Source organism: Amblyomma americanum, chromosome 9 (assembly GCF_052857255.1).
Source record: "Amblyomma americanum isolate KBUSLIRL-KWMA chromosome 9, ASM5285725v1, whole genome shotgun sequence".
In the NCBI taxonomy this organism is placed as follows: domain Eukaryota; kingdom Metazoa; phylum Arthropoda; class Arachnida; order Ixodida; family Ixodidae; genus Amblyomma; species Amblyomma americanum.
The window spans coordinates 106,466,934-106,491,214 of NC_135505.1; the positions used below are offsets into that span (position 1 = coordinate 106,466,934).

Here is a 24,281-nt window from a genome sequence, read left to right on the forward strand (position 1 = left end):
TGGAAGATGTTGCAAAAATAAGCGTAACAAATAGCACAAATAAGATCTAGGTGCATGAAACTGCTCCCTCGCATAGATGAAAAGCAGTAGCGTTCATAGTCGAGCGTGGGCAGCTCGCGAATGTATAGCGTACATTTGGTGCAGTCGCCAAGATGCGAGTCCATGTACGTGTCAAGTAGGCCGTCGACGACGAGCACTTGGGTCTCCATCCACCTGGACTTCCTGTCGACGATCACCTCGACGTCGTATTTGGCGACCAAACCCCGCAGGCTATAGTCGCAGCAGATATAATAATGGGGTGGACTATCTGTTCTACGGTCATAGAATCTGCAGTCACCCCTTCGTCGCACCTGCGCATGAAGTGAGAAAGTCACATAAAAAGATTGTTACAACAAGGAAACGTTTTATTACACATTGAAATCGGACAGGAGTTAGTGGGTTCGGCTGCTGAGCCGAGCACGAGGGTCGAATGCCTGCTGTGCGTGGCAGCCGAATTTGGAGAGGAAATGCTAAACTCTTACTGGTCCATTACGATACTACGATACAGACCAGAGACTGACGTCTCGACTTCCAGAAGTGCCGTTGCGGACGAGGACGCTGCTGCGCTGCTATGAAAGCAGCGTTGGAGAGAGAGCATAGGAACGGAAACCACTGCTCCCAGCCGCCGACTGACGGTGGTTGTTTAACTGTGCCGTTCCGGACTTTGTCGAATTTTTTTCCACAAAAATTCGATCTCCGAATAACACTCCTTTACAGCCGGCTGCTCCGAGAGCGTGGTGTTGCCGACGCTTAGCTTCTCCTCAGGCGGCACATTTCGTAGCAACTCCACCCCCCCCCCCTTTCCCGATGGGGCGTGCCACATTATGCCCTTCACACATTGCCTTCCTCCTTTCTACTCCCTGTGCTCGGTCTGTCTGTTACGCCGACGGTCTACTACACCAGCACCGACGTCTAACAAAGGGAACTGCCGCTTAACAGTTGAGTAATGTTTCTCTGTTGTGCAATGTCGGTACACGCTAATGATTCACAGGGTGACAAGTTATTCGGCAGCCATTCATTATGGCGTTTCTCTGGGCACACGATGACGTTTGCAAAGATAACTCGCAGATGCCACACCATCTCTTGTTTTCTATATTCACAGTAAAGACAGAGAATAAGGATGGGATACTGATAAGACAAAATGAAAATGAACAGGTCTTAACTGAGACTTTGCTCGTCTATTCAGCATTTTGGTAAGAATATTTCTCTTCTTCTGCCAATATGTTCATGCTTTGCAGGGCCTTGCTACGATGAAAAAGCACCGAAGCCTGGGCGGAGAAGGGCCTGATGTTCGATGGTTGGGGACATGGTGAATGTGGTCCTAAAGATACTGTAGACCAAGCGGAAGGGCTGCATAGGTAGAACTAAAAAAAATAGTACGATGACTTGAAAGGCTAGGTTGTCTTGAAAACTGGTATTAAAGAAATAAGCCGACGCATTTCAACGAAATCCTGAGAGTGTGGAAAGATTTAACCTCAACTTGAATAATCTGTTTGTCCAGTTGAGTTGAGTTGTGTTCAGTGGTTGTAAGCAACCGGTGGGATTAGCCTTGCAGTTGCTGCCAGCAATTGCTCCACCGTAGCGAAACTTAAATAGAAATCACAGAAACACTGTCCGCAAAACCCCAAATAGACACTCCTGAGGTCACCATGTGGAGGCCAAATCCGTGTCCTGCAGGTAAAAAGAAGGCGAGAAGCATCCCTTCTACTCGACTGGCTCCCGCGCGGGAAAACAATGTCCTGAAGAGAACTGTGAGGAACTTCTGCCTTCTTGACGGATCCGAATAACACAGCCCGTTCCACGTTGTACAAAGTACAGCACAAGAGGTAATGTTCTATGTCACCACACACACCACACGTTGAACACAATGGTGACAACGCTAGGCCAGTCTTATACATCCACGCCGGCGTACGAGCAGAATCCGTGCGAACGCGGTGCAGCAAAGTGGCTTGGTACCTAAGCCACTTTGCTGCACCTCTGTTTGTCCAGGCATCGCACTGACGGCAGTTTTCAACGTAATAGGAAGTCGAGGTGGCATTAGAAACCTGTTATAATGAGATCACACACCACCGGAGTAGCATGTGCGAAAATGTTTTTAAAGAGACGAGAGAGGATGACAGAAAACGGGATGGTAATTAAAAACATACAAAACCTTTGTCATGTCAAAAACGAAGAAAGAAAAGCGAGAAATAAGAGGTAAGCGATTACGGGAGCCAAGAGTCATTGAGGAACTATAGAAAGGGGTTCAAAGCAGATGCTGCGACCACTACTCCGCATCATGAGAGTTGAATAACTGAAACAAAAAGAATGAGGTGGAGCATATATGCCAGTTTACCGCAGATCATGAACGGCAGTTTGCCAATATTCTTCAAGAGAAAAGTTGACATCAGCTTAATCTTGGCGGTACTCACCCCACGGCAGGTTAATGAAAATGGGTTTATCTAACAACAATACAGTGGGCTTTTGAAGGAAAAATGATATTTATAACGTCAGGAAAAAAGCTGGTAATTACGCCCTAGCCAAAATCAATACGAAGAAAGGCCTTGGGAGAGCACGTAATGCGAAAGATAACTGACGGTCCTAAATGATAATGAATTGGATACAGACAGAAGGCAAGCGCTGCAGGGTGGCAGGAAGTTAGGTCGGCGGATGAGATTATGACGTTTACTAGGATAGGGTTTTGATATCTCGCCCAGAACAGGTTTAATTGGAGAGATATGGGAGGGACCACTGCTCTGATGAGTCAGCCTACTTCTGACGATGGCGTGGTCTTGTGGTGTTTATTTTCCTCTGAGGAGCTCCAATATCTCATAAACGATGACGTCATCGACTGAATATGCGTTTCTTTTGGAGACGTTAACCCCTATTCCTTGTAAGCCTGTTGATCAGGAAAACCTCTGTATATTTCCTGTCCCTATTACATTTGAAGCCTTGTCGTTAATTGAAGATTGTAGTTTCAGCTCTTCGATGTTATGACAGCGTTCATTAAAGTATTCTGAAACTGCCTTTGGGAAGTTCTTTCCTGTGTTAACATGATGGTCATTCACGCGGCCGTAGTGGATCAGTTGTTATGATTCTCGGCTGCTGACCCGAACAGCACGGGTCGTTCCCTGCCGCGGAGGTCGAATTTCGACAGGGGAGACATGCTAGAGGCCCGTGTGCTGTGCGATGTAAGCGCACGTGAAGAACTCCAGGCCATTGAAATATTCCGGAGCTCTTGACTGTGGGACGTAGAACCCTAGAAAAGCTAAAGGCTGCCATTCAATCTCGTGCTCTTTGATTGCACCCTTTGCGATGTCGCGTTTCTAACAGGAGGAGCATTGACGCACTGTTAATGCTAGGTCTTATGTCGGAAAACAAAGTCGCCTGCCGTGCATGTCACCATAGCTTCGCCTTGTAAGTGTTTGCAGTTCCTGCATCTTTATCGAGACGTTAGCTGGATTCAGCGGGGGCGTCTTATCAAGCCTTGTTATACAAAGTTAACTCTGAGGTTTTGGTTTTATAGATACGTCAGTCTTTGCGCCTCGGGAATATATACACGCACTAGCATAAAGGCTCATCTAGTACAGAAAATCCGGCTCGAGTAACACTTGCTATTGGGCTTGTTGGTCTTCCATGATATTGAGGAATCAGTGCAAAAAGACAACTGGCTAGCACCGGAATATTTCACTTCTTTGTCATGTGAAATAGGTATATTCTTCTGAGATGTCGTTCTTTAAATGAAGTGCTAAAGAGCAGGACTACAACGCCAATGTTCAGCTATACCGCCATCTCGGTATCCATTGTCAATAAAAAGTTTTGGAAACAAGCTGTTAGCCTAATATAAAAACTAATAATAGAGAAGGACCGAAACACCCGCCCTCGTGAACTAGTTAAGGTAGCCAAGATGTTTGCGTTGAGCAGCAGTGAATAAGCAGACTTCAGTTTTACTATAAGAACAACAACTTCCCTATATTTTAGGCAATTACGAGTGTTTTCTTCATGTTGCCTAGCTTTACTACATGTTTTGCGCTTCTCCTTAATGCCATTTCATAATGCTTGCCTTTTATTGTTTTTTATTTTTGTGCCCTACATCATTTGCTCGCAAAATTACACTTCGCATTTCCGTCATCGTACCTTATAGAATTCTAGTGTTTAGTGCGATAGGTCTACTTAATGTAAAACTGGAGCTTCGGTCCGGTGCACGTATAGGACATTGAATTGATCTTCGTACTCTGCAATCTTTTAGCAAAAGTCTTAATTCAGATGCCGAGCCATACTTCGTCTCAAATTTAAACCCAGGTCGTTTCCAAATTGCTGCCAATTCAATCCCCAAAATTTAGCCTACCACACCACTCCAACTTAACCTTCATCGCTTTCGACCAAAATCCTTCTCCGGGCTAATTGGAATGTACTCAATATGATGGCAGTCTCCAAATTTGACCCGAGCCACTCAACATATTGGCCCACCCTACATTATATTTAGACCAAAATCAATGGCCAGGCTAATTGAATGTGTTTGGTATGGTGGCAGTCTCCAGGTTTCACCTGGCCCTCTCCGAAAATTGGCTCCACCTTTAAAACTTGTCCATCACCAATTTAGACGAAAAGAGATGTCCAGGCTTAAATTGATTTGCTAAATACGATGGTATTCTCCAAATTAGACCCCGGCCGCTCCCAAAATTTGGCGCACTCAAGCCCCGAAATTTGACCTTTATCGATTTGGACAAAAATTGATGTCCAAGTTAATTTGAACGCGCTAGATAGAATGCTAGTCTTCAAAGTGACTTAATCCGAGTCAAGATACATATACAAGACGCAAACGACAAGAAGCAAGAACAGCTATCTCTCGACCATTCGGGGTTTCGTAGTTGAACCACTGCAAGATTTTTCTTCCCTATATTGAGTATGAAGGGCCTCTTAAGATGAGAAAGAGTGTGATTATGGGAGAACTGCAGCAGTTTTTTTCTATTATGAGATGTTTCTGACCATGCGCGTACTGCGATGATTGCTCAATACCACAGAAGAGTCATCTCGTCTCATTGTTCAGTATGCACCTGTGATGTGGTTACAGGGGCTGCGGAAGCTAGTGCTTTTAGAAAGTACCGTTGCCAAGAAAGTTAACCAGAACGGCGTCCACCTAGAATATCTGGAACGTAGTTCTAGTAGTATATGTTTGGCACAGTTGCAGCTAAAAGCTTGAAAATTGTGTCCCAATTATTTTAGTAATTTGGATCACAGTTCCAGCTATACAGGTTGAACTTGCGTTACATACGTGAAAATAGACTAAGAATGTAACCAGTATTTCCAGAAACCCATAGGTATCGCCGACATAACTAAGATAGCCGTAACGACGCCCTTCGGATTGTTTGCGTATTTACAGATGCTCTATGCGCTTCCGCAACTGTGCTCAGGCGTTCATTCGGTTCATCACAGTCCTTGCTGTGTTAGGATACATCAATGTTGTCCTCATCGCCAGTGCCACGCTTGAAGATAATGAGCGCCAATAGGGTGCATTCTTTCAGCTCGGGAAACATGAAGACCATGTTGTGGATTCCAACAAATGTGTCATCAGCGGATCGTAGCTGGAGTTTTTGGCCACTCCAAATGAGCGGTACATACTCTCCCTATTAAGTTCCATGTCATATCTATACAGATATTTCCAATTCCTCTTACGCTGCGCAAGTTCCAGAAATTGCTGGGGCTGGGGAACTTTCCCAGAGGTGTTACACTGCACGGAACCGAGCTGCTCCACTCGCTGACCAACATCTTTAAGATACTCGGCAGCCCTTCAAATGCCACATGTTGGTCATCAGTAGATCAGGCTAATTTTATGCTGCCAAGGGAGCAGTTGCGGACGCCTTGCTTCTGATACATCTCAGAAACGCTTGTTAATTACGATTGTTACCTTTGGCCTACTTTAGGCAGCTAGAGCTTGCTGAAGCATCCTTAGTGCCTTCGGTCAAGAGCTACTGGCCACATGCACTGCGATGCAAAATTTCCCACGGACAAAGTCGTCGTGTTCGTGTCTTGTGTTGCTCCACCATCTAGTCTGCTTTCTGAATTCGCCACCAACTTGCGCCATGTCAAAAGTGCAGGAGGTATTGCTTGTTCCGAATAGCAGTGGTTTAGCCTGCGCCATCTTGCTTGGCGCGTGCACGTATGAATCCTTAAAGTGCGATAATGCACGGACGCGTGCAAAACATGTTGTTCTCGCTCCATTCCACCGTGCCATCCTCTATAAGGTCTACGACAACGTCATTCAGGCAATGGGCCTCTCAGGGCATTGTTACTCCATGTATGGTCCAGTAATAACGGTGATGTGATGCAGTAGAGGAGGTCGTGCCTGCAGTACCAAAGTATTTTCCACTATCAGGGCGCGTATCATGCATTTTCTCAGCCATGCCATCATTTCAACAAAGTGCATCATGTTGGCGCGGGAGAGCTACCTCTGAAATCTGTCCGATTTCCTATTAGCAGCATGACCGCACAGACTGCTTCCCGCGCATTCATCTCCAGGTGGGTGTCAGCCTTTAATTGTCCCGGCATCATGACAACAGACTGTGGGAAACAATTTCGGTCCGCCTTTGTTGCTTTGTCATCCTTATTCTCGGCGCCAAGCACTGCCGCACCACTGCGTTCTACGCAAGTGCCGATTGCAAGGTTAGACTCTTTCACCGCCAAACGAACGCCACCCTAGCTTCATGACTTAATCGTACCCTATGTGTAGATGCCTTGCCCATGGTTTAAGGGCAATGGCGTCCTCTGAGAAGGCATCTACTGCGTGCTGTGGCTGAGCTCGTTTAAGCACTCTTTTGTATCTCCAAGGAGACTTGTTCGCCTCACAGGAGCTGGATGAAAGAGTACCTGCATAGTTTTGTGGACTGAGTTACAGACTAACAGCCTGTTCCATCACACCCTTCCCACTTCGGCATCATCTTTGTCACGCGAACCTCGCCACCTGCACTCACGCTTTAATTTGCCGGAACGCCGTCAGGGTATCACTCCGATTCAAGACGAACCATTTTAATGCGGAAGCAACCCTTGTCTAATGAGTGGCGTCATCGGGAGCTGTGTACTGGCGCTATGGACGGAAACTCTGGACAGAAGCTATGGACAGAGTGTCCGCACGAAATGAATAAAACTGATGAAAGGAAAAGGATGGCGTAAGTGGGAATCGAACCCGGGCCTCCGGCGGGAGTGACAGAAGGGCTTCCACTCCCTCACGATGGGTGAATGTTTGAAGTTGAATAAATGCGAGTCTAGTGAATGCACATATATCTCAGAAACGCATCTTTGAGATATGTACATGAGGAATTATAAGCATCTACATTACAGATTTGCGTTTCCGTTATATTTCCTCCCTGCTTAGAGTTCAGTCGTAGAGCTATCATGCGGCACCCTCTGAAACTCCCCCTCGCAATCTACGGCGCTGGGGAAGCAGATAGCGCACACGCAGGCGGGATGACGGAAGCGATATGGCCGACGCGTAAGAGGAGGAAAGACGACGTAGGAAAAATGGTTTCGCATTACTGCATCTAAGCAGACTTATGTGCTCCTCTAGAATTTTTTTGGTTATTCGCGGCAGCACAAATTTGATTCGATATGTAGTCAGCCTCGACTGCCTGAATCATAAGTTCTGGGAGACTCCGTTGAACTGTCTCACTGCTCCAGCAGAATTTGGTACCACAGCGTCTGCAGTGTCTGATACCCCGTTGTCGGCCTGCGGCGCCGGCACTGTCTTTGTCTTAAGCTTTCAATTTTGGTCTGTGCCCGTGACGGCTGTCTTTGGGCTTCGCCTAAAAGCGCTGTCGAGTGAAGCGGAGGAGAATAAATAATGTGCTGGACTGTGCTCAAGTGACGTATGGCGGAATACACTACAGAAGTTCTTGCTCTTCGCACCCGTGCATTGGCCCACAGCTCTTATGAAGTTGTAATCTCATTCGCTGATTAATTACCTGATAATTGTTCTACCGAAACAATCTAGCTGATTTCGCTGAACCTCAGGGTGGCATCGATATCTAATTTTTTATAGTGGCAAAGGACGTTGTGTTTCTATCAGCCAACTTTTAATGCATTAGCATTAAATCCTTGACTGTAGCGATTTCTCTCCGGCGTCTGTCGCCGAAGCTTTCGGGAAAGCTAGACCAGAGAGAAAAGATTTCGTGTTTACGGCATCAAGCGAGATTCGAGACCGCGGCGACGCAAATATATCAGCTTCTCTTGCCGCTTCTTTACGTCACTTGGTGACTGCTGCTGCATTCCTCCCCATGTATTCAACTACCAGCATCTTGCTCTGAGCTTTGGATACAGTTGTCTTCATCATCCTTAATCAGTGCACGACAAAGCGCATTCGTGAGTCTTTGCTCGTCCGACTTGCACGTCCCAGGCCAAGTTCAAGCCCGTGGGCGACTTTAACGCGACAGCGTGAAGGAGCCCGTGCCGCAGACGAGGCTGTATCGTCTTCTGTCTCGTTTAACGTGAAAAAAAAATCCACGAAAAAAATTCTTAAACTCCAGAAAAGCAACCTAGTGGTCCAATCAGGTCACATGGCCTCGTCACCTTATCACAGCTTCCTCATCCGTATGCGAGCAAACTGCTCACCGCGAGAGGTTGCACTTCCATTATTAGTTGTTTGCGAGACGTTGCAGTGGATGAGGAACCTGGGTCGCACAAGCCCCACAGGTGGCAGCACCCGCCTTTGCATGACAGTGGCGCGTCGCTTAACCGCTGCACCGCTGCGCCAGAAGTGCTGCGAGGACTTCAGGAATAAGAATGAGAAATTCTGCATATATGGGAATTTTCGCATTAACGCAGTCGCAGCATACCCTTAACGCGGAGCTTATATGGCCCTCCAGTATTTGTGCGACCACCTAAAATTGCTACAGCATGACTGCACATGGACGTTCGAGCCAAAGTTAAACGCCTGGCTGGTTAGAAACCTACGCTTTATGGCTATCGCAGAACTGATTTGAATAATTTTGAGAATATTCAATATAATGTGAGAGAATTGAAAAGCGTTGAAAAAATAATATTTCGAACCGAAAACTAAGTGGTCATTTTTCTGTTTATCTGTATTTCACGCATTCATAAACATTTCCTAAATTTCGTTGCAGTGACGTAACAGAAAATTGTGTGAACTTTTATGATCGAAAGGCTAAATGTTGTTTTGGCCAGATTATGAGTAGTAATATTGAAAACCATACCACTAATGCAAGATAAGGAAATGAAATCAATAACTCGAAGCTAAGGGCAAGAAATGAATTAAATGTTATTAGGATACGGTACTCAAACCTCGCAGATGTGGGACGAGCATTTTAATAGTAAGTTAAAACCAGCTCTCCCTGGTGTAGTAGGAGCACCTAGGTTTCTCAGACCAAAACCTATCGTTAACAACTGTTCCAAAATTATAGAAATTAAATCAGGCAAGCAAAGCACACACCTTATATCTGCATGGCGCATAAGAGCTGGCAAAAAAGGGATTTAGGCATCAAATCGTAAGCGTCGGTGACACACGTAGAAAAAACAAATGTTCGTGTGTTTGTTACATTTCGGGCGCTGATTTCATCTTCTGTCTGGCGGCCCGGCAGGAAGTTTCAAACGACGCTGCAACGGACGTCGTTCTAAGTTAACAGTGTAAGTGTTTCTGAAGTGTGAAATATGATCGCTCCTGTACCCTCACGACAACTGTGTACCAACCGTTGTTAGGCACTGAGCGCACAGGACACATAGAATCGTTTCGGAGCGCCAGTGTTGGCATCGACCAATAGCAGCCGACGGCATAAAAAGAACTGTTTTGTGTAATGCTTAGCTGCTAGCTATAAACTCAAACGGGTATCTGCTTGCAGTATGACACCACTTTTCGTTTACAGTTTCGAAATGTTAGGCATATAATTCGAATCTCATCAACGGGTCGAAATCGTCGGTAAAATATTTTGTAATTTTAATCCATATCTTTCGCTAAAAATGCTATATTTGCCCCCCAAGGCAACAGTGATGACTTCCAACCATTTAATGCGCACCATAATGCTTTAGAATTTATCCGGGCCAACCGAGATGTTGTGCAATTAACTAGAAGGAAGAGTCTGTGATGAGTTCGTCGGAAATTAGCGCAAAAAAGCATACAATAATACTGGCTTTCTAAATTCACGGATGTTCTCATAACAGGCCAACTCAAAAATATTCAGTTGAATAATCGTAGTTTATTGCACGTCCAGGTATATATTAAATGATTGTGCCAAGTTTCAAGAGAAAATCTTCAGTGGGTGTAACGTTATCCGTTTGGCATCACACAGAAAAGAACAAAATTGCATTTTAAGGAATATAGTAACGAAGGTTACAAGGTATATGTAGAAAAGTTTCGGTATGCACAAGAAAGCAAATTTCTATTTCCTAAAGTGCTAAAATGGTCCATGCCTGTAGCAACGTTCTCCACGAGCGTTTCCCTCACATTACTTCGCGCACGGATCAGCTCGCCTTTTTTTCATTTCTGTTCTTTTCTTTCATTTAACAAAGTGCAAGTAACAATTTAGCTCGTAATCTTTGAACGACACTAGCTAAACTCATATTTTTGTGCAAATTGTAGAGGAACGATTGTGATTATAGATGCGCGTAAGAATCACAAACGTAATATTAAAAAAGAAGGTATTTCAAGAGTATTGTCATACCTTAAAAGTGCCCCTGTTTGCTTCCGTGATTCTAGACGCTTTGTTTTGCAGTCACTTTCAGTTTTCTTAAATCCTACAAGGCGAGGAATTAGCCCGCACGTCCCGCAGCTTTTGTTGTTGCATTATACAGACACGCGGGCAGTGATTCTGAACACTACTAAGGAGAGACATAGCGTGTGGGCGAAACATCTTTATTTATTTATTTATTTATTCAAGTTACCCCTAAAGGCCCTCCAGAAGAGGGTATTACATAGGGGGGGGGGGGGGGGGGTACAATCATAAGTAATCGCGATACATTTCAACAAGTAAGTGTAACAAAAAAAAACGCTAATTAAAACATAAGGCATCACACAAAGAAAAATTGAACACTAAAAAAACAGCAAACATTTACACATTTCCGTCACAGCGAAGAAGCTCTTGGAATTTTTTATTGTCAGTTTCTGTGGCGATGACTGATGGCAAACTATTCCATTCAGTGATAGTACGGGGAATAAATGAATTGGCATAAGACGATGAATGACAGTTTACGCGTTTAATTTTTAAAGAATGATCACGGCGTGGAAAGAGAGCATCAGGTGACTGAAACAAATCACGGCGAAGGGATGGGTGGTGATAAAGCTTATGGAAAAGGGTTAAGCGAGCAAGTTTACGGCGATATGACAAATCTTCCAGTTCGGCACGTTTTTTTAATGCTGAAAGGCTTGTGAAGGGTGAGTAGTCTGAAAATATGAAACGAACAGCACGGTTTTGCAAGGATTCAATGTTAGTGATAACGTAGGCTTGAATAGGGTCCCAAATGGCCGCAGCATATTCGATTTTAGGGCGTATTAGAGTTATATAAGCAAGCTTTTTAACGTGTATAGGGGCGTATCTGAGGTTACGTTTAAGAAAACCAAGTGAGCGGTTAGCAGATGCTAGGGTGAGGTTGATATGGTGATGCCATGTTAGGTCAAACTGAAGGTGCACCCCAAGGTACTTGTATGTTGATGTTAGTTCCACAGTATTGTCATTTAGAATATAAGTGGTTGGAATGCGAGCTGTACGGCGAGTGAAAGATATTAGTTTAGTTTTAGAAACGTTTATTGCCATTAACCATGATGAGCACCAAGAGCTTACTGCGTTCAGGTCAGATTGTAGAGATTGGTGGTCACTGTCTGTAGTAATGTTACGGTAAATTACGCAGTCATCAGCGAAAAGGCGAAGTCTAGATGTTACACAGGCAGGTAGGTGTTACACAGGTCTAGATGTTGCACAGGCAGAAAATTGCTTCCATCCCAATTGTGACTGTCTGGACGGTTTTGGCAATGTGACCGTCACAAGAAATGTGTGAAAGTCCAAACAGTCACCGCGATGCTCAAACACTTGATTTACATAATTTCAATGAGATGCACTACTGCTCCCTTTCTAGAAGAGTTCGAGTGCACATCGATTTACAAGGAAATCTAACAGCGCGATGTTCCGTATTGCTGCGGGTGCAACGTCATATGGTTTGAGACAATTGAAACGCTGCGCGTGCTTACCCTTTGCTGCAAGTTACCCAAGGTTCCTTTCTGCAGGTGAAACTCTACGAATCCTGAAAAGGTCCCCTTGGCGTGGTCCACGTCAAATGAGATGTCGTGGAGCGGAACCTTCTTCAATCCGATGGTGGGCAAGAGCCGGTCGATGATGAAGTTGGTACGCCATACGCTCGCCGTAGCACAAGCTGCAGCACGCAAAAGGGGGGAGGGGACAAAACTAACACGTTTCATTGTTTGAACAAAGGATAGAAGAGATACCGAAGGTAAAATCGCGACAAAATCTCTATAGCAGCACAAGGACAGAACTAAGGAAAGACACAATCAGCGCTCGTATGTCGTCGTGTCTTTCTGCGCTCTCCTCTCGGGCTGGTACGCGCTGCTGCCACTGCATAAAGGTAATCAGTTTAAAGTTGTTAATTGTTGGAAATTGAAGGCTTGATTATAAAGAACAATTACATGTTGCAATTGCATTGGTGTGTTCTGTACAGCAGAGCAGTTTATTGATTTGTGGGTGGATTGCCGGTTGTCATTTTTACAGAAGGTTGCTCTATCGATGCGGCGCTTAGTCACGGTCGCTCTACACTTTAACTCAGAAGCTGCTCTACGAGTTCCAGGCAACAGCGTCGACAAGCACGGTGTTCTCACGCACTCGTGAGCCAACATGATAAGTCTGAAAGCCGTCGCCTCACTCTCGTATCACCCATTCACCTCCGATAAACTTGCGAGATGGAGTGGCGCTTGAAGTATAACAACCTGAATAGGAAGTATTAACAACCTGGCCGTATGTTTCGCCAACAAAACCTACGCGACACTACACGTAGCGTTCCTTTTGTCTTAGGGTAGCAGGATACCGTCTTTCTTGTCATCAATACTGCGCCGAATGGCACACCCAGTCATGCTGGGCCTAAAACCAAGCCCACTAGGTACGTTTACGATCGCGGGCTCTGGAGATTTTTTTCTTTCAATGGCAGGGCGAGACGTTGAGATTGTTTGGTTATTTATTTCATGTTTTATGCACAGAATAAATAATTTTATATTTTTGTTTGTATTTCTCTTTTTTCACCCTTTTCAAAGGAGGGTTTGTTAAAGCACACAAAACTTGAACCGAAGCAGGCAGCTTCGTAAGATATGAACGCAAAGAGCCATCAACTGCATTAAAAAGTTTGCGCCTACTCTGTATCAATTCCGCCAATCTTGCATTGAACAAAGGTCAGTAAATCATCGGCTTCTGTAGGGATATAAATGGTTTAGGTTATTTAAATCAAAGGGTTTACGAATGGCTACAAAGCCAACTAGTTAGGCCCCACTATGCTTCGCACTAATAATGTCCTAGAATTCAAGCATTTGCCAGGAATCTTATTTGAGGACAAGCAGTTAGACACTAGGGGGGGGGGGGGGGGGGGACACATTGTTTTTTGAAGAAAAATGCAGGAGAGGCCACCTTTGCCCTCCTGCTTCCAGGACCCTTGTTTACGGACCGTTAAATGCGTCATCCGTTCGATAACGCATTTGGCAAAGGACTGCTGCTTACCGACAAGTAGAAATAGGATCGCCGCACGTAGGCACATTCCTGTCATCTGAAACCAATAATAGAACGATTCATGTTATTGAATACGTTTTCACGAAAATGTTGATCGCGCTGCATGAGCTTAGATATACTATTACTCAAACAATGGAAGTGCAGTAGAAGCCGAGGTACGGATGACACCTTAATTATCGATGCAAACTTCGTAGCTTGAACACTGAGACAGTTAACGTGGGTTCATGTACTGAAGTTGATCATCCATGACCTGCCTCATGTCAAAGTATGAAGTGTTGCCTAAAAAGATTTCGAAATTTTAAAAGGTGAAAATTATTGGAAATTTTTAAAATGACATTAGTAAAAATGTTTTTAATTTGATGTGCCAGGCAATTCTAATAACCAAGATGTTTATCTCGTCTTTAGACATGCGAGTAAGTTTTCTTCTACTCTAATGAAAGGGATTTCATAACTGCAGTTTATACGTGAAATGCATCGCACTATAAGGCCGGAGTGAAAAAAAAGCTTAGCTGAAAAAGCCGTTCTACAAAAATATTTTGTTCAGAAAGACGTCTGGGTGCATTGCTCTGGGAATAAAATACTGCCTGCTGCAACTCACGTCAAATTCAGTTGAACCTAGTTCCGAAGTCGAGGTTGAAACCGAAACGGACATCGAAAAGAACAACTCACAAAAATGAAATATGAGCTCGAATAGGCTTAGGTCGAAGAATATAAAACTATTCCAGTGGGACGATCTCCAGTCCAACGAACCCTGCCCCAAATTTTGGAGTTTCTCTAGCAAATTTGGAATTCTCTCTGCCATCGCCGCATTTTTTATTGGTTAGTGTGACCAACTATCCACTAACAAAAATGATACCTTTGTGATAAAGAAATGCTGAAATTATAATATAGAGAACAGTAAACCTAACCTTGGACACTTTATAAAGCTCCTTGCGAACGCAAAAAAAACTACAGAATGATACACGGTGATAGGTAAGGCACCCTTTAATTCTCGATGCATTCCCATGACGCAACTATTACCAACGCTGCGAACGCATCCTTTGCCGCAATGACACGAACATTTCGTTCTTAATGGCTCCGTTCTTTAAGTTCTTAACTTTGAGGGACAAAATTGTGATGCTCGTTACTGATAACAGCAGTTCATCTACAGAGACAACAGCGGCGGCAGAGCGCAGGTTCTGCTGCCTGAGCATTCAGAGAAGCGGAAAGGGTGTAGATCATGAATGTCTGGTCCTCATCAAAACTGGTGTGTGCAACGTTTTCCTTCTCAGACTGGCGTTAACGTGAAAGGCATTTGAAATTGTTGTCACTCTCCTCCATAGCCCTTTATTCCTTGTAGGTTAATTTTGTGCTTCCACGTGCTCAGCGGAAGCAAGGCTTCGTAAAACCAAGAGGGCTGAAATGACAGATATCGAGCAGAAATGTCGAGTTTGCTCACACCTAGGTCAGCCTGTTCATTTCAAAATATCTCTCTGCAAAGCCGGTGTATGACCAATACACGAATCGTAGCCATTAAAAGGCGTGAAAGCGGCAATATACGCATATAAGGAAGTGAGAACACAACGCCACGGATTGCACTGCGGAGATGCGTGCCTTATCACTCTATTGAAGACTTCAGAAGGCGCAGCAGTTAATATAATTGTTTCTGTTTAAAGGTTTCTCCTGACCCTTCCTTTCGATGACAGGCACATAAAATATTTTCAGATAGTGTCGTTACGGAGACACGTACAGAGTACCTGCACATCGATAGGGGCCTCATAGTAAATGTGAAACCAACCTGAATTCCATTCGCGCCTGCTTCAGTAACGCCCCAACCAAAGAATTCGGTAGCAACGCAACCCCCCCCCCCCCCCCCCCCAACCTTGGCGCCCTTCACTCCTGCCCAGTTAGAATACTTGGACCTCTTGAAGAACGATATTTTGCAAACCCTGCCGCAGCTAACCTCACACTATCAGCAACAAATGCAGCAACAAATCGCCACCATACGGCAACAGACCAAGCAACAGCTCGCTAATATTCAACAACTGCAGCAACAGCTGCAAGAGATGTACGCCTTACTCACAACTCGCATAGACACCTACCGCGTAAACGAATCCCATCTGCCGACCGCCCTGGTGGGCCACACCAACGACGCATGTGTCTGCCGTCGGAAGCCAGCGATTCGGAGAATCGAGATACATCCCGGCAGTAGACAGCCATCATGGCGCCCAATAACGCATCGACACCGCCGCTCCACCACATTGAAACCTGGCAGTGGAGCTGCCGTTCTTTCCGACCTAAAGCAGCATCTCTTCTCCGATATCTACATTCCGCCCCAGTCCCCCCAGACGTCATTTGCTATCAAGAACTGAGCAAATTGGGCTCATCCGCATATGAGGCTATTGCACGCTTCAGACTGACCTCGCATCCCGGGTAGCCATCCTGGTATCGAAAACCATAGCTGCTACCGCCCAAATTTCTTTTAGCTGAAGACCATAATGAACCAACCAGCTAGTCCTGCACCGTATAGGGTTAAGAAAGTTTGATAATATTCTTCGCAATAGGAGAAAGAGACATGTTAAATAACGAAACAGGCTTCTCGGGATTACCCCGTTGTGTAGTAACAGGGAGAAAATGGTACCATCATTATAAAAACATAGACTTGCGTTGCTACAATTGCTGTTTGCTGCTCTATCCCGGCAAGAACATGTTTAGAACAAATTAAGAAGAATTATTGAAGCATTATGCTGTACAAAAACTGACAAAAATATGCATACGGTTAGGGAAGCTTTATCATATGCCAAAGCAGCCAGAGTGAAATTGAATATTTCGTCTCCACAATTTTACGACCTTTAATGCGAAAACCTTTCGTTAAGTTTGGCTTACTACGAGGGAGTGATTCGGGTTGCCTGGAACGAGGATTTATTAACGAAAGTGAACAGCGTGGGAAGTTTGTTAGATGTCGGAGAGTTAATTTAACTTGATGCTGATGCTGTACACCTACTCATAGTGAAAGGTGTAAAGAACTCTGGAGTAATAATTCGATGTGCTAGGCAAGCCATCAGGGACACAGCTGAAAAAAAAATCAAGGGACGCTTAGGCTTTGCCTTTAAGATCAGAACAAGTAAGTTTTATCGCGTTTCGTTCCCATTGCCTGCTTTATTACCTAATTACTAATTAGCATACTCATAATGACTCATCTATGCATCAGTACATGTCTCTAGCCGCCACTATGACTCAGTGGTTATGGCGCTCGGCTGCTGACCCCAAAGACGCGGGTTCGATCCCGGCTGTAGCATTCGAATTTTCATGGAGGCGAAATCCTAGATGTCCCTGTACTCTGCTATGCCAGTGCACGTTCAAGAGCCCCGGGTGGCCGGAATTTCCGGAGCCCTTCACTATGGCGTCCCTCATAGCCTGGGTCGCTTTGGGACGTTAAAGCCACGTAAGCTATAAACTGGTACATGTCTCTAAGGCACTTCGCCAAGTCAAAGAACACAGCGCATTCACTAGGTCCAACGTTATTCAGCTTCCGCTAATGAGCCGTCGTGCGATATGGTAGCGTGGCTATCTCGCATTCATTCTAATTTCGTCAGTTCCTTGCTTCAATACGGATTTCTCGCTCAAGATCAATGACGCCGATGCCGTTACGACAGCGGCTTTTCAGCGACACGGGACCCTAACGCTATTACGTGAATATGCGGAAGCGAAGAAATAATGAAGGCAGTAATTCGCTTCTAGCAAACATGACTACCGGATGCCGTCAAATCGACTTCTGGTGTTTAAAGTATGCATATTTGACTCCTTAAATATGGTATACCATCGTTACCTGATTTTTTTTTGTGATGGATTTATCGTTATATATTGGTATCCGTACCAATATATTGGTTACTTTCGCGAAAAAAAATGAAGGATAGTAAAGGTTAAAGTTCAATTCAAGAAAACGTAATCAAATGACGCAGAGAACTCTCGCTTATTTTAGTTTTACTTATAATTACTAAGGTTTCTTAAAATGATTCATGACTACTCTTCAATTTTTCCCAGAAATATAAACCTCTAATCCCAGCTGAATTTGGACTTAGAAAACACAGGCCAACACAGCAAGCATTATTGATGCAAAACACTTTTTCATAGATCCCATCGACATGGTTGTACTTTGCCTGTTTGTCGATTTCACGAAGAGGGTTGACTGTATTCATCATCATCATCAGCCCTACTACACCCACTGCAGGGCAAAGGCCTCTCCCATGTCTCTCCAATTAACCCTATCCTTTGCCAGCTGCATCCACCCTTTGCCTGCAAACTTCTTAATCTCATCCGCCCATCTAACCTTCTGCCGCCCCCTGCTACGCTTACTTTCTCTTGGAACCCACTCCGTTACCCTTAAAAACCAGCGGTTATCTTGCCTTCGCATTACATGCCCTGCCCAAGCCCATTTCTTTCTCTTGATTTCGACTAGGATGTCATTAACCCGTGTTTGTTCCCTCACCCACTCTGCCCGCTTCCGATCTCTTAACGTTACACCTATCATTTTTCTTTCCATGGCTCGCTGCGTTGTCCTTAACTTAAGCTGAACTCTTTTCGTTAGCCTCCACGTTTCTGCCCCGTAGGTGAGTACCGGTAAGATTATGCTGTTGTACACTTTCCTCTTGAGGGAAATTGGTAAACTGCCACTCATGATCTGCGAGAATTTGCCATATGCGCTCCACCCCATTCTTATCCTTCTAGTTATCTCCCTCTCATGATCCGGATCAGCTGTCACTACCTGCCCTAAGTAGACGTATTCCGGCACAATTTCTAGGCTCTCGCTGCCAATTGTGAACTGTTGTTCCCTTGCTAGGCTGTTGAACATTACCTTGGTTTTCTGCATGTTAATTTTTAGACCCATCGATCTGCTCTGCCTGTCTAACTCGTTGATCATGATTTGCAGTTCACCTCCTGAGTGGCTCAGCAAGGCAATGTCATCAGCAAATCTCAGATTATTTAGGTATTCTCCATTTATTCTTATTCCCAACTGTTCCCAATTCAGGCCTCGAAATACCTCCTGCAAACATGCGGTGAACAGCATTGGCGAGATCGTGTCTCCTTGCCTGACGCCCTTCCTTATTGGAATTTTATTGCTGACTTTATGGAGGACTATAGTAGCTGTGCAGTTGCTATATATGTTTTCCAGTATTTTGACATAAGGCTCTTCTACCCCCTGATTACGCAATGCCTGTATGACTGCTGAGGTTTCCACTGAGTCGAATGCTTTCTCGTAATCAATGAAAGCTATATATAGAGGTTGGTTATATTCTGCGCATTTCTCTATCACCTGATTGATGGTGTGAATATGATCTATTGTAGAATATCCTTTACGAAAGCCTGCCTGATCATTTGGTTGATTAAAGTCTAACGTTGCCCTGACTCTATTAGCGATTACCTTAGTAAATACTTTGTAGGCAACGGATAGTATGCTGATCGGCCTGTAATTTTTCAAGTCCTTGGCGTCTCCCTTCTTATGAATTAAGATAATGTTTGCATTCTTCCAAGCTTCTGGTACAGTCGAGGTCATAAGGCATTGCGTATACAGGGTGGCTAGTTTTTCTAGCACGATGTCCCCTCCATCCTTCAACAGATCTGCTGTTACCTGATCCTCCCCAGCTGCTTTTCCCCTTTTCATTGCTTCTAAGGCTTTCTTTACTTCATCTTTCGTTACTGGCGGGATGACGCATTGCTGTGCACTGCTGTCTTTCTCATTAGCGTTCTGATTACATTGGCTACTGTACAGGTCTGTGTAGAACTCTTCGGCTACGTTAACTATCTTATCCATATTGCTAATGACATTGCCCTGCTTGTCTCTTAATGCATACATCTGGTTTTTACCTATGCCTAGTTTCCTCTTCACTGTTTTTAGGCTACCTCCGTTCTTTAGAGCATGCTCGATTCTCTCCATATTAAACTTCCTTATGTCGGCTACCTTGCGCTTATTTATTAACTTTGATAGCTCCGTTAGTTCTATTTTATCGGTAGTGTTAGATGCCTTCATGTTTTGGCGCTTCTTAATCAGATCTTTCGTCACTTGAGATAGCTTCCCGGTATCTTTTCGAGCTGTCCTACCGCCTACTTCTACTGCGCACTCCGTAATTATTGATGTCAGGTTATCGTGCATTGAATGAACATCAAGATCATCTTCCTCAGTTAAAGCCGAGTATCTGTTTTTCAGCGCTATCCTAAACTCCTGTGCTTTCCCTCTTACGGCTAACTCGTTAATGGTCTTCTTCTTCGCTAGCTTCTTCCGTTCCCTCTTCAAGTCTAGGCTAATTCTAGACCTTACCATTCTATGGTCGCTGCAACGCACCCTTCCGAGGACGGCCACATCCTGAATGATGCCAGGTTTAGCGCATAGTATGAAGTCTATTTCATTTTTAATCTCACCATTGGGGCTCTTCCAGGTCCACTTCCTGTTTTCTCGTTTGCGGAAGAAGGTATTCATGATCCGTAAATTATTTCTATCCGCGAATTCGACTAATAACTCTCCCCTGCTATTTCTAGAGCCTATCCCATAGTCACCTACCGCGTGGTCGTCAGCCTGCTTCTTGCCCACCTTCGCATTGAAGTCGCCCATCAGTACAGTGTACTGCGATTTTACTCTATTCATTGCTGATTCTACGTCCTCATAGAAGCTTTCAACGGTCTGGTCATCATGGCTGGACGTGGGTGCGTAGGCCTGCACCACTTTCAGCTTGTACCTCCTATTCAGCCTAATTACTATAGCTGCTACCCTCTCGTTAATACTGTAGAGCTCCTCTACGTTGCCAGCTATATCCTTATTAATGAGGAAACCCACACCTAGTTCTCGTCTACCCTCTAACCCGCAATAGCACAGTATGTGTCCGTCCTTTAGTACTGTATACGCCTCACCTGTCCTCCTAACTTCGCTAAGTCCTATCACATCCCATTTAATTCCCGCTAGTTCCTCGAACAGCACTGCTAGGCTAGCCTCACTAGCTAAAGTTCTAGCGTTAAATGTTGCCAGGTTCAGATTCCAATGGCGGCCTGTCCGGAGCCAGAGATTCTTAGCACCCTCCGCTGCGTCACAGGTCTGGCCGCCGCCGTGGTCAGTTGCTCTGCAGCCGCTGGGGACTGAGGGCCGAGGGTTAATTGGTTTGATCATAGAAGGTTGAGGCCAAGTACTACACCAGGGTGGCCAAATCCTGCTCTGGTGAGAGAGTGCGTTGTCGGTTCTGGTCACCGAGATAAGGCCGCACTCCAGGCCTGGTTATGCAATTCCATCGACACGCGGATTTTTTTTTTTTAACCCGGTGGAGAATTGCGCGGCACCAGGATTTGAACCCCGGCCCTCTTGCACGCGAGGCGGATGTTCTACCTCTACGCCATCGCTGCTTCTCGCTGACTGTATTACTCATCCTATTTTACATAAATACTTGACACATATAGTCTGCGTGGTCATTGCTCGAAGTCTACAAAATCATAGTTCGCGTATCGTCAGCAATACGTTTATATACATGAACACTGCTCTAATGCTAAACAGATTGCGAAATCCTTTACTCAAGACATCAATCTTGGTTCTTTCATTTTCGATATTTATTTTATTATCTTGTTAACACGTGCCCTAAGGCCAAGAACATATCATACGCTGATGATGCTAACGTAATTTTCTGCCTCAGATTTCTAGAATATCAGCAGCATAACAAACTGATCTGTTCGAAACTTCGGGAATGATCTGCAGCAAACCAGTAAGGAGTAAACAGCTATAAAACTAAGGCAACACTATTTATATCGAAATGAAAACAAGTAATTTTGAGCCGAGATATTATATACTCTACCGCAGAAGTAGAAGTAGTAAGCAGTGCTGAATTTTTCGGACCTGCTACGTAAACTACATAAAATACCAAACATTAGGAATGCTCAATATACCGATTTTTGGTGTGTCAGCTGGACTAATAAATTAGTACAATTTTTCTTAAAATAAAGAATTTGAATCACCTCTACATAACGCAGAGCCTATGTTTTCTTTTATTCTAGCACAGTTGCGCATTAAAATCTAGGCTTTAATAAAGCATTGCTCAATTGTCATTATGCACCATCAAATGTCTGTGGGACCGAGCACAAAGGTGACATCTTACCAGAGGATTCAGCTGAGTGGTTGCATTGACGATAGATGTCTGGAAGCGCCAAAAATCCCGTGACTTATATGGCGGTCCGGGATTCGCAGCAGCTGATAGGAAGGCGCCAACAATGTACTGAAAAGGGGTCAGAACATAGGCCACGATTTTTTTATGCCTTCGCTATAGATACGTTCTTGTCTACGACACCGACGGCAACAGTTTTTTGTGAACGCCCCTACCGTAGTCGCTCCTTTCACTGCTAATTGGGTTGTACAATGAACAATGCGCTTGTTCTTTGGCTTCAAGTCACTTCAAGAGGAGGGGCGTATTTCAACACGCATTTAATTAGTTTTGCTTTGTCTTTGCCACAGTGGGCGACTTAATTTTCTTTCCGGTCCAATCTTCGGGACAAATCAAGATATCTGCAATAAATGCCATCGCGTGCTATCACCTTCTCAAACAGGTGCTTCATTTCCTTGTATTGTTCGCTTCTGGGGGCGGTTTCGAGAGCTCTCCTGCTTTGAGCTTGTTTCTAGCGCGGTGGACGTCGCGGTGGTTGAAGTCGTCCCAAGCTATTGTTTACAGCGTCCTTCATAGCCTGAGTCGTTTTGTGACGTTAAATAGCTGTAAACCAAACCAAACCTCAAACATTACGCTCAGCCACGGATGAGTTAGATTGTACGTACGCGCCAGCGCATTTATTTGCTCTGATTTTAATCACCAGAGTCTTCTAATGAAACATAACGCAAGGTCATTCCACCTAAAATGAGCACGACTTTGTGCTCGTCCACTTCATTTTGTTTCAGAGAATGTATTGCTCTTTGTCGCACTGCGGAAAGTAACGGGCTGTCAATTTTTGGAAGGAATATTTTTGTGAAATAGACACGTCTTTAAATTTTTTAGACAGTAAAATTAGCTCTCATTAGAAAAATTATGAATAAATTAGTTCTTATTATAGGCTCTAATGCCTCCTGAACAATGTAGAAGCATTGTAGATTCATATGAGCCGCGAACACATTGCAGAAAATGGGTAGTGTATGACTAGTTCCAAGTTTCAGCTCAGAAAGAACAATTTTTACAAATATTTCAGTTAACGTATGCGATGTTCGTGAGCGGTTTAAAGCTCTCTATTGCCTGTTTGGGACTTGTACGGCTTGGTAAAAAATTTTAACGCGACTAGATCATCTTCATGATGAAAAAAACTGTTAAGTTTCATAATAGGGCTCTAGGCTGCGTCTTCATCCCTAAATAATATATTGAGGTTTCCCCAAATAAAAAGTAAAATGTTCTCATTATGTAGTTACGGGATTGCCCTTACCAGGGGAGCTTACGGCCCGTTACGACATTTGTGTCGTAAATTCGAATAAACTATGTATTCTCACTTTCAGGAGCTCATAGTTCAGCGGAACTTATCGTATCCGATGATCTCGCTTCTCGTGCCGTATTTAAATGAGAAGGGGCACCCGCAGTATCAGCTGAATAATGCACCTGGCGGAGCGCACATAGCAGCTTGCTGTTCCCACCAATATTTCGACTTATAATGCTCATGCATTATTACGGTAAAATGGTGGTACATTATTCCCGCAAGCTGTCTCGGGGGTCGGAAGCTCTCATTAAGAAACGCCAAAGCATGAGATCATCTACGCCCAGGGACAGACTCGACCTGGCAGAGGGTGCATATTGAAACCGCGCAAAAAGACGAGGGACAAAGAGAGGTAAGCACAGTACAAAACGCGGACTTCAAGTGAGGTTTACTACATGGAAGACCACATTTATGCAAGATTCGTAATCACACCTGATAGACAGCAGGTACCTTCACGTGACACAGCTCCGCGTTTTGTACTGTGCTTTCTTTTCTTTGTCCCGCGTCGTTTTTCGCGGTCGCAATAACTCCATTGTTTGCCACCAACTAGCCCACCCATGCCTGTTACACTCGCAGAGGGATCAAAGCTAATCAATAAATGCAAGGTAACCGTAATAAGGAAGTTTAATATAGAGAGAATCTAGCATGCTGTACACAACGGAAGTGGCATGAAAGCGTTGTGGAGAAAACTAGGCACAAGCAAAAATCGCACGAATTTGTTAAAAGACAAAGAGATTTTCAATAACATTGTGAATCAGATAATTTAAGTAGCCGAACAGTTCACACCATGTCTATAAAGTAGCCAATGTAATCAGAACGTTAATGAGAGAGACAGCAGCAAACAGCCAGTGACAAAAAAAGGAAGTTAAAAAGCCGTAGGAGCAATGCAAAGGGGAAACGCAGCTAGTGAGGATCATGTAACAGCAGATTTCTTGAAGGACGAAGGGAAGATTGTGCTAGAAAAAATAGCCACCCTGTATACGCATTGCCTTATGACCTCGACCGTACCGTAACTTTATAGAAGAACGCTAATATTACAATTATTCAAAAAAGCAGACGGCAAAGACCTAAAAAATAGCACAATGA

At 44.4% G+C, this 24,281-nt stretch overlaps 1 protein-coding gene across 4 annotated transcripts in view; it reads right to left on the minus strand.

Annotated features, from left to right (window-relative positions):
- Positions 1-22,070, minus strand: part of LOC144103974 (uncharacterized) — a 137,216-nt gene extending 115,146 nt beyond the window's left edge. Inside the window, exons 1-4 of one of the 4 annotated variants that reach the window (XM_077636719.1) lie at positions 21,851-22,070; positions 16,143-16,238; positions 13,734-13,779; positions 12,206-12,419 (exon numbers count right to left, since the gene is read on the minus strand). In XM_077636719.1, the coding sequence (XP_077492845.1) occupies positions 12,206-12,419; positions 13,734-13,779; positions 16,143-16,149 (267 nt within the window). In that variant the 5' untranslated portion in view covers positions 16,150-16,238; positions 21,851-22,070. Of the gene's footprint in view, positions 1-12,205; positions 12,420-13,733; positions 13,782-16,142; positions 16,239-21,850 lie in introns of all 4 variants that reach the window. The other 3 variants (XM_077636720.1, XM_077636722.1, XM_077636721.1) reach the window with 3 other exon arrangements.
- Between the last annotated feature and the right edge of the window lie 2,211 nt (positions 22,071-24,281).